This window comes from Lucilia cuprina, chromosome 4 (assembly GCF_022045245.1).
Source record: "Lucilia cuprina isolate Lc7/37 chromosome 4, ASM2204524v1, whole genome shotgun sequence".
In the NCBI taxonomy this organism is placed as follows: domain Eukaryota; kingdom Metazoa; phylum Arthropoda; class Insecta; order Diptera; family Calliphoridae; genus Lucilia; species Lucilia cuprina.
Window position 1 is genome coordinate 47,462,333 of NC_060952.1, and position 11,788 is coordinate 47,474,120.

The 11,788-nt window shown below is 27.7% G+C and overlaps 2 protein-coding genes across 6 annotated transcripts in view; one reads left to right on the plus strand and one right to left on the minus strand.

Annotated features, from left to right (window-relative positions):
• The window catches only part of LOC111686302 (protein PFC0760c), a 28,137-nt gene extending 26,429 nt beyond the window's left edge, over window positions 1-1,708 (plus strand). For all 5 annotated transcript variants that reach the window (XM_046949272.1, XM_046949273.1, XM_046949274.1 and 2 more), the window contains exon 9: window positions 1,108-1,708. In XM_046949272.1, coding sequence (XP_046805228.1) covers window positions 1,108-1,301 — 194 coding nt within the window. In that variant the 3' untranslated portion in view covers window positions 1,302-1,708. The remainder of the gene's footprint in view (window positions 1-1,107) is intronic.
• A 2,913-nt stretch (window positions 1,709-4,621) lies between these two features.
• Window positions 4,622-6,100, minus strand: LOC111688609 (abnormal spindle-like microcephaly-associated protein homolog). Its single transcript, XM_023451111.2, has one exon. It carries the CDS (start codon window positions 5,810-5,812, stop codon window positions 5,363-5,365), a length of 450 nt encoding a protein of 149 aa, XP_023306879.2. The 5' UTR covers window positions 5,813-6,100; the 3' UTR covers window positions 4,622-5,362.
• Window positions 6,101-11,788: the final 5,688 nt, after the last annotated feature.

The window sequence follows — 11,788 nt, forward strand, 5'->3', positions numbered from 1 at the left end:
AAAAAGAATTAATTTTTATAAAATACATTTAAAAAATATTTTATGTACCTATTTTTAATTATTTGCCTACCAAAAACCCAAGTTTTACTTAGTACTGCATATAACGAATTTTTTAATTTTACGAACAGGCCTGACAACATATGGGTTCGTTAAATCGGAAAACTACTGTATATGGAAAAATAAAGCTCTTTCGTTGCTACTCACATGAAAAATTACTTTTTCGTTACGAAAACGTAAAGCCAATTTCGTTCGTTATTTTTAAAAACGAAAACAAATTTTCATTTAGAAACAGACTGTTAATCAAGAAAATGTATTTTGAAGTCTCCGCAAATTATACTAATTAATAAATCAAAGATTTTATGTTTTTTTATAAAAATTGTATAAATTTTCTTGCATCAGCTGTTTACACTTTTTATACCCTACGCCACTTTAGTGGGGAGGTTCTATTGGGTTTGTACTGATGTTTGTAACATACAAAAATATTCGTTCCATACCCGCCTTAAAGTATATCAATCAGCTTAGAATGTTTTTTGAGTCGATTAAACTATGTCCGTCCAGCTGGCTGTCCATGTAAACCTTGTGCGCAAGGTACTTTTTGCAATTTTTAAGACAGTTGTACAATCGGCCCGAGGACGAAACTTATTGAAAATAGTTAAAGTCGGTTCATTATTTCGCCTAGCCCCCATGCAACCGTACACCCCGAATATATATTCATAATTGTTTGGTTCTTGCTCAAGGTTAAACCACTTCCATTGGGCACTTAAACTAGTAAATAACAACTAAATAACTGAACAGTTGAAAATTAATCTTCGAGGATTAATTTAAATTTAACCCCTAATCCTTCACCTAAAGATTAACACTAAGAGTTTATTCATTACTACGCACTGTTTCCTAGGATACACATAATTTTGTTTGAATGTAGATATGTATGCATGTGTGTAAATATAATTTATATATATTTTTCATACACGATGTTTTAATTCACATACATAATTTTGAATGGCTATTATTATGTTTTCATCTATTTATATATTTTGTTTTGTTTTTACTTGTGCCGTTTTATTATTAATAAATATCTATATGTTTATATTGTTTTTCATATTTCAGCCAAAACGGCTGCGACAATCCGCGCCAAGAAAATTGAAGAAAATAAAATAAGATGGCTTGCAATGAGACAAAACTCTATGCCCGTGCAAATTGATTCGGAAGTGTTGCGCGTCATACCCAAATACATGAGAAAGAAAATAAAAAGTGCCGATGGTGGAAAGAAGAAAGATAGACGTCAAGTGCTTATGGATTAGAGAGTAAAATAATTTCAAATTTGCTTATTTTTAATACAATGGGAGTACATTCATAAAAAATATCTTTAAAATAAAAACCACTACCCTACAAACATTTGGAAGATATCGTCCATAGAAGATATCAAAACAATATTAAATTTTTATAATTTGGAAGAAAATCACCCAAGCAATATTTTTTTGATATCGCAATGTCAATATTTAAAAGTAAAATCGGCAATAAACAATAAAAATATTTAAATTTATATTTTTTTGATTTTGTAAAGTATTTTTTGTTGCCAAATTGTTGTATTTATTTCTGTAAGAGGATTTTCATCCTACGCAATACGTTTAGAATATCGTTATGTTATCGCATAGATGATATTATAGCAATAAAAATATTTTTTTCAAACTTCAAAATATTTTCAAAATAAGAAAAAAACTAATTTTTTTAAATAAATCTAACTACAATAAGTTAGTACGCGATAAATCAAGACAACATCATTACAATGGTAATTTATGCTTGGAAAAATGTAAGTTTATCTTTATTTTCACATAAAAAATGGATAGTCATGATGTTTTGGTTTTCAGAGTACTTAAAAGAAATCAATATTAAAAGAATCTTTCTGTGGGTAAAACAAAATTGTCCTGGGGAAACGTTAATTTGGCATATTTATATTAATATATTTTCCATATTTTAATATTTTATTGCTAACACTAATAAATGTGTATTCAAATTGCCAATATTTTAATTTCTTATACTTTTCTTCCTAAAGATAATAGGAGAATATCTTCAATATATCTTCCACACGATTATCTGAAGATATCTTCTTATTTTCACCATGCTGATTATCTAGCAATGTCTCTTTTTTGTCTTCTAGGAGTATTGCTTTCGTATTGCTTAGAAGTATCCCTCTGGCCGCACAATCTCTCCCGAAGGAGGTATCTTCCGCAATAAGAATATGATTGTTGCCGCAATAATTTTTTTCTTCTAAGCAATACGAATTCGTATCGTTTTCGTATCTTCTTGCTTGTAGGGTACATATATGATATTGAAATTTAAACATTTTCGTTTGTTTTGCTTTATTTTTCTAAGTGTACTCTTAGCAGCGAGTGAATCTGAACAGACGTAATAAGTAGAACATTTAATATTATATGTTTTAAATTCATTCATTTATTTGTACTTACGTTTGTGTTCAGGCAATTCAAAATATATATATTAGATACATAAAAAAATAAAAAAAAATTTCGAAGGTTTGCAACTTTTTATTTTGGAATCAAATAAAATCAAACGCAATTTCTGTATCAAAGACACGCCAAATAAGAATGACATGAGAATTATGTAGAATAAACAACAGATATTGGAAAAAACGATCAATTGTGGAATGTATGTAGAAACACATGTACGTACATATGTTTATAAAATTGCAACAATCTTACATCATCCATACATATTTTCTTACATACATACATACATACATACATACATACATACATACATACATACATACATACATACATACATACATACATACATACATACATACATACATACATACTATACACATATATACTATACATATGCATACACATGTTAGCCAAACACTCGTGCACTTACAGAACATACAGAAAATACTCGTTTTATGTCAAGTTCAATGTTAAAACTAACAAAAAATAGACTCATAAATCTGTTATTGAATTTGGCACAAATTTCAAATATTTTCGATTTTATTTTTGCTATAATTTTTTCCTTGTTAAGTTGTTTCGGTAAATCCATATTTTTTATCAATATTTTTTATACTTATTAATATTATAAATTGAATGAGTACGTAACCGCATGAACATAAATATTTAAAATTATTTTTCTAAATTAAAAACGCAATAAAAATTTACTCGCATGTGTATTTTTTAAGTGCTCTGAATTTATTAGGTACAAACGAAAATCTTTAAAAATATTTTTGTAGCTGTTATATTATTTTTACGGATATGAGAAAACTTCCATTTACGTCAAAGTTACTAATTTTCTTCGCTACGTTTTATATTTCTTCACTAATAATTATAAACCTGATTGGGAATAGGTACATATATATCGAGAATTTCTTTTTAATTTCTGGGTTAACTTTGAAAACCAATGTGTTCTGCGGCCTGTAGTCCACAGACGGACGGACGGACATAGCAAAATTGACTCAGAAAATTATTCTGAGCCGATTAGTATACTTTAAAACATATAAGTCTTTAATTGAAAAAAAAAACAAGTATGCATGTACCATTGAGTATGTTAAATTTTGATTATTTTTTAAATAATTCCGTAGCGTATTTACTTATTGTTGACAAAAAAGAAATTTTTTCAAGAGGGCTCATTTAAATATGGGCCTATCCTTAAAAATTTTGATAAAATAATTTACCTATACATAAAAAGTTATTTATGTGAAATTTCATCATATTATTAGTGTTTATAAATGAATTTTGACCTTTAAGTAATTTTCTAAAGAGGATTTTGTATGGGAGCTAGGGTCAAATCGAACAAAAATTGGCAGTTTAACATGATTATGAGCCCAAAAGTCGTGTTCGTTACACTTGTATGGGGACTCGGCGAAATTATACACCGATTTCAACCATTTTCAATAGAATTCGTCCTTCGCTTCAAAAAAAAGTATATGAAATTTTTCATAAAAATATACTAAAAAATTTCGACCTGTAATGCATAGACGGACGAACATACTGACGGACATAGCTAATTTGACTTAGAAAGTGATTCTGAGCCGATTGGTATACTTTAGGTTGGGTGTATGACCATTATTTTTGGGTGTAACAAGCATTAGCACAAAACAAAATCCATCATAAATACATTTTTATTTTATAAACGGTTTATAAATCAAATTCTATATAAAAATTTTAATTTATAAACCTTTTATAAAACAAAATGTTATTTATCAATATAATATTATTTTTTAGGATCATCATTATAATTATTTTAATTTGTGGAAAATGATTATGCATAATATAATATATAAATCGTAATTTTGTACTGATTAGTAATAAATTAAAAAAAAAACATTTCCCAAAGTAATCTGATATTGTTTTAGCAATTTTAATAAAAACATCGTAAAACCGAAATTAATTTACTGCAATGTAATGTAAATCTATAAAATTTGAATTATCATGCAATCTTTCCGACTAGGACGCGTAAAAAATATCCCAAATAATAGCTGTATCATCGTAATGCACATACATATTTTCTAAATTTTTATATGCAATATTTTAACCTTTAAAAAATTTTTAATAGAAATTTAATGTATATTTTTATATATTAAGAAAGGAGTGATATCCATTTAAAAACAAGATTTTCCAATCTTAATTAAAATTAATATTTATTTTATTTGTATTTTTTTCTATAAGTATAATGGATGTACGTTCTTTGTGGCATACAATTTAACATAATAAAGTTTATTAGTTACTACGTAATAGTTCCAATAAAGCAAACAAATGTGAATAAAATTAAAACTAAAAATAAAAATTAACAAATTAATTGAAAACCTACATTTAGTTAGATGTACACAAATAATTACTTAAATTATCGGGAAAATTACATTCACTACAAACTAAAATAATTTTAATTAAATTATAATTCTATACATGTCTAAAAAGCTTAAAAGTACACGTTTGCTTGGACAAATCTAAAGATCAAATAAATAAATATTTATCTATTATGTACGACTTATTGTATTTGTTCAGAAGCAAATTATACTTGTAATACTTATACTATGCACATATGCATATAGATAGATTGTTTGTATGTATGTATGTTTAGAAAGTTAAAAATACCAATTAAGGAATTATTTTTGGGGTAACAAGTAGTTAGTGTAAGAAAGTACTCGTACGAAAAAATGGATGGATAGATATTTCACTGGGTGGTTGAGATATGTTTTTGGTTTGTTGGTTGGCTTGGTTAGGTCAGTTACTTTAATAATTGACAGTTTTGCATATTTTATACACTCGGAATATCACCAACTAAGATTTTTGTCTTTGGATATTAAGTAGTCAAATTTGATGTACGTATGTACGTACATATACATTTCTAATATCTATTTCTGTTTAATTTTTTGAACTTCTTTGCGAGCTTTAAATCCTCGAAATCCTGCTTGAATTTTTGTTGCTGCATCAGCCGCAGCCTTTTGTTTCCTCCGAACCAGAAAGCCTCGAACTCCAGCTTGGATTTTAGTAGCACAACGATCTTCTACAGAAGCGCTCTCTGATTCTCCACTGCGTTCTTGTCTCAACTGTGCTGGAACTGATGTTACTCCGTTACTGCCAGCAATTTGATTTTGTGACATGCCGCTCTGTTGGTGACGCTGTTGACGGCGCAGAATCGAATTAAGTCCTTGATAACCGTTTGAAGTATTGCGAGAATGTGGACGACCTGTCAACTGTTTACGCACTCTATATCCACGAAAACCAGCTTGAATTTTAATGGCGGCACTCTCTTCCGATTGCAGCGAAATATCTGAATTCGGGGAGCTCGGATGAATGTGCATTTCTCTGGATACTATAACAGTTTGGCTAAATGGAGGTCGCGATGGCAGTCGCACAATATCGTTTGAATGCGTTATTTTTATGCAAGTTCACCGAGTTTTTGTACAACAAAATGGTTTTTCATTCGAAAATACGTGACACTCGACACAGTTCAATTGTCTGTCTATTGCTCTTAAATTGTATTTAAAAATATCGTGCCATAAAAAGCTTCTAAATATAATTCATATTTGATTTTCTAGTGGACCGTTTTTAAAAATTCATCTAAACCGTTCCGTGTTGAGAAATAAACTAAATGTGCATTTCAATCGCATGCTGCGAAGTAGTCTCATAACAAAACAAAACAAAAAAAAAAAACAATCCACACATTCATTTATCCAATTTGATGTATTTTATTTTATCTATGAGTATAATATTCTTCAAACATTTATTCATACAGAAGTCTACTATACTTTTTTATCTATGATGCTGTATATGTTCATATGTACATTAAGGCAGACCCAAAGTTGAAGTTGTTCATTTGCTGGCGTCACTATTAGGTAAACTCGATTAAAGTATAAAATGGTGTTTTCTCGAGGATTTAATGATTTTGTTTATATATCTTGCATAGAAAATATGTAAGTTTAGTATCAACAAATGAAAAGGTTTATCTTAAAAAATATAGGTATTTGTAATAAATCAATTCGTCATACAAACGTGGCTTCCCTAATGTACATTAGAGTGTCTCGAGAAACAGCCTTTTTAAGAATTTCATGTAAGTAGTAATACGAAATTACACGAGAAAATAAAAACATATTTTTTTGAATGGTTCTCAGTTCGATAGCAGCGATTGAAAATCGTTACCTCAGTATAATTTGTAAAAAATAAAGTACATTTGATTATTTTGAAATAATCCCTCCAGGGAACAGAACGTTAATTGTCTCAAGGCTTCTAGTACTATTACTAATACAGCATAGTTTTTAAAAAAAGGTGTTAGAGTTTTTATGAAAAAATATTAGTACTAGAAGTAGTTGAAGGGGCACCACATGCAGATTGATTTTTATTTGACATGTGTTGAAAAAAATTATTTTTAAATCATTAAAATATATTTTCATTTTCAAACTTTTTGCGTAAAATAAAGGAAATATATAATTTTTTTTCATTTAGAGTATAAATATTGAATGTCTGTTAAGGTCCACTTGCATGCAGAGCCTGTAAGTAGGTCAGTTAAATTTAAAAATTGCAATGAGTTTTCTATTAACTTTATCTTACGAAAATGTATTTTAGGCTATACTGAACACAATTTTGTGGACAATATATGTATGTATAACCCACGATATCAAAGTTGATGGTGCGGATAGAAACCAGAATTTCTTCAAACTTTCGACTTGCATTGAAATGTTTTTACAAAATTTTTTATTTGAATTAAATTTTTATAAATAAAACAATAAAGGCTTTCATTTAAACGTTCAAAAAACTCGCAAACTGTGCAACCTGTGCATGTTTCCATTCTCGCAATTGAATTGTATGGAAATTAATTTGCACAACCCTCATAAGTTTGAGCGACTATTTAGACTGGCAAACTTGAGCAAACTCATTGTGCATTTAATAAATTGATCACTTTTGAATTTATGGACTTGAATATTCACATTATAAACATACATATTTTTTAAAAATTTTTGTTAAAATAATTTATTTATTATTTTTTGATTTTATATGACATTGTTTTTAAGAGTTTGTAAATATTGTAAATGAACAGAATATGAACACGGGTTTCATAAAACAAGTCTAATAATAAACTTGCCCAATTGCACAAATGGGAAACTTAAGCGTTTAAATGGAAACCCTTAATATAAAAATTAATTTTGTAGTAATCTTTACTTAGAACCAAGCAGGAGAAATCACTAATTATGGGAACTCTTTGATAACATTAGAACTAGTAATTAAATAGTTCTAAAGCACCCAATTGGGTCCAAGTGTACTAGTATAGTTCTAGAACTAATAGTAATTTTTTAAACACACTCAATGTCAATTTGAGCATTAAGATGGTGTAGGAAAGTTAACAGTTGGGAACAAATACTGGTGATTTTTGTACTAGTAAAATACTAGTGTGGTACTAGTTACATTTCCTAAAGGGAAGTCTTAAAAATTCCGTAATATTGAGGTGATTAAGGGAAAAATTATTTTAAAATTTTTGTAAAGTTAATTTTTAGTGGGTTGGAGAGACATATTATTTTGGCTTTTTATCGAAATAGTTAACATTGTCATCATTTTTATTTTATACAGAAAATATTAAGAAAATTGTTTGGCGTTTAGCTTGGTCCATTTTAGAATTTTTTAGATACACTAAAAGTCGGTTTGCGGACCAGGAACAGTCTAAAAAAAATTTTAATTACTTTTCCCGAGATAAGCTCAAAATTAAAGAAGTTTTAAGACCCATTTCGAAAAGATCGCTGGTAGGGAACCGAGAGACTCTTAAAAAAATTGTGTTTTATTTTTCTCGTATTTAGCACCTACATAAATACGGATCGTTTGAGAGGTATTATTCCAAAAAAGTTCTCCACTGGACATCCTAATGCACATACATACTTACGTACATAGGTACATATAGTTCATTTATTGAAAGACCAACATAACTTAAAAAACATAAGTTCGAGAAATTGTAAATTGTATTTATATTTTAAATCATATAGTAGTACATATAGGCGAAACTGAAGGGGGTTTCAAAGAAAAATTGTTATTCTCTTCACACAGACGACCTCTGAGAGAATAAAACAAACTTGTGAGAACTAAACGCACTCACTAAACATCAAATTTTCTTCGCAAAATTGCGAGGATATTACCACTTATTAATTTTTCTTATCACTTAAACTTAATGTTTATTATTTTTTTCAACACTTTTCATTTATTTAAAATCCGGAAAATAATTTATAATTTACAAACGAAAAAAAAATATTTTTTATTCTTTGACATTTTATTTTAATTAAAATTGAAAAATCAAAAGCTGTACATTTTAGTATTGAAAATTAAAAAAGTATTTTACATACTTTTTTAATTCAACAAAAAAATAACAAAAAGACGTGTTTATAATATGTTTTGAGATAAAATATCTTTTCAAAAAAATAAATAACTAATATTTTCATTCACTGCCATATAAAATTTAATTAATAACACACAAAGAATAACGTCCAAAAAATACATTTTTTATTTAGTACCTTTTGAACAACTGTGTTAGTTTTTGTGCTTCTACTAATACATTCTCACCAGTTAGGACTTTGACAGGGGGCTTAGGTCCTTGACAATTAGTTTCGCCTATATACTACTATATGTTTTAAATAAATGACTTTTAACGGTCATTTAAATATGTATTATGGTTACAAACATTTTTGTTATATTATAAACTTAATAAAAATTCTATATTTCGGAATCATATAAATGAATTTTAATACATCCTAGAAAACATTTTAGAACTTCAGATTCTTAACAACAGCCTTGGAACTAGTAGTTCCGCCATTACTGCTGGAACACGTTCCTTAGAATATTGTTGTGGTTCTTAAATACTACACCAGTTCAATGGAATGCATTCTAGTTCCGAAACATCTTTTCAAATCAATTAAAAAAGTGTAAAAAATTAAATTTATAAACTTTTTTATCGAAATAGAAAACGCGTTCAAATGTATATTTTTCCATTCCACTGAACTACGAGATATGAAAGAGCTCCCTAATTGAATGGTACTGAGAGAAGGGAAACTTAGCTGCTTATAAAGTATATTCTTACAAAAAATATTTTAAAAGATAAGAGGTGCGAAAAAATTACATTAAATTTTACGTAAGATATGTATGTAAGTTTTATAATAAAAACATTGGTACAATAATAAAAATTCCTCAACAGATTGTTTAAATTGCTCCTAATTTCAAACATAAACGCTAAAAAAGAAATATTTGTTTATACGTTCTCTAAAGACTCTCTGGAACTAGTTCCGAAACTCCAAAATTGACAGATTAAAAAACTAGTTCCAGAAGCGTTCCAAAGGACGAGTTTCGGCTCCATAAAGCTTCATCAGAACCAGTTCCGTAGATGACAATTTCGAACAAAAATCATTGGTCTCAACGCCAAACTAAAACGAGTTCAGGCTAAAATCATGTGTTCTAGAACTAGTTGTTGAACTAATATAATTTTTCCTGGGATGTAAGTGTTCTATATTGTACGTAAATTCATGATTTTATTAGAATATTATCTAAAGGACGTTAAGTTTTATTTTTTATATATCTCAGTTAACTGTTTTGCTCTGAGGAATTTGTAATAACATTTGCAATGGTTCGAAAATCAGGGCACTGCGTGTTTAACTCTATTTTTCTATAGATTTTCTTTTATTTCAGGTCCTACATGTTTAATTTTGGAATCTTCAGAAACTTTGTTTCAACAAACATACAGACAGACGGACAAAGCTTAATCGACTCCGCTATCTACAAGGGCTCGATTTAAAGTGGATCAGTTAAAAAATTGTAATATAAGAATTATTTTAAAATTTTGACGTCGCCTACTTTATTTTGTGAATACATTTTAAATTTCCTATTAGGAAAATGCCTAGATAAAACTACTTACACTTTAAAGCGGCAAATATATCACTACATGTACTCAGATCAAAATACGCAAATTTCATGTTATACTAGTCTTAAAGTAAATGAACGATACATATATACTCAAATACATTTATGTTTGTATATAATTGAGAAGAAAAATGTTTGTATTATTACAAACACATTGAAAATAAATTGAAAACGATTTCACTCTTTTGTTTACTAAATATGTAAACATATAGACTTACAAGTCGATGTATTTAAACGATACAGTTCATGATCTAAGAATTGTGGACGATATCAATTTAATATTTTTGTGAATTTCTCTGTTCAAAAGTATTAACTTTCATTTTATGTACATATATATATCGTCATAACATTTAATGAATTTTGGCATCGATTTTTTAGACCACATTTTTATTAAATATTGGTTTTCAATAAAAATAGATAATTTTTTGGGGGGGAAATAAATGAATAGAAAATGTTTATAAATTTTGTTTTAAAGAATATTTTATTTAGAAAAAAAGGTTAAATAAAATGTTTTTAATTCTAGCAAATCATAAATTTTGAAATAATGATTTTTTTATAATTCAATAACATGTGTACCATAAACCACTCTAGTAGGGAGGGTATTATGCGTTTGTACTGATATTTGTAACATCCAATATTTTTGACGCATATATTTTTTGAACATTCCAAAATAAGAGCATAAATCAGCTCAGACAATTTTCTGAGTCGATTAGGACTTAAAAGTCAATATTTCACACACTCATATCACGAGAAATTCTGCATTAATAAACTTAATGTAAATGTAAATCCCTCGGAATTTTGGAATAAAGCCCCCCTACTCCTCGTTTTCTTAAAAGTTGTCCTTTTATCTTATTTAGATAACTTAAATTTTTTTAGTACATATGTATGTGAATTCCTTTAGACGAAAGTTTCAAAGCTCTAATTTCAAACTTTTAAATATTTTGTTAAGAAAATTTAAATTTTGTTTATAAAAACATTGAAAATAAATTGGGGAAACAAACAAAAAAAAAAAAACCAATATGTCAATATCTCTATCAGACCTAATTCTATACTGTATTTTATATAAAACCTTTTTAAGTTTTTAAAAGTTTAAGTAAATCGAATAAAGTTAACCCATTAAATTTTTTTAGTGAAACCGTAATGAAATATTATATATTATATTATTATATTATAGGACAAAGAGAAATTTGGTACAAAAAAACTTACTAGATTTCTCTAGTTTATCGCAAAATTAATAACAAATTCCTTAATACCCCATTTACACGAAATCTAGTAGATTTCATTTAAAATCAATTTTAAAATCTAGACCGTTTACACTTACTATTTTTGGCATTTAGGAAGATTTCACTTTTTCTAATATTTCTTGAAATTGTGTTTGATATAAAAAACAA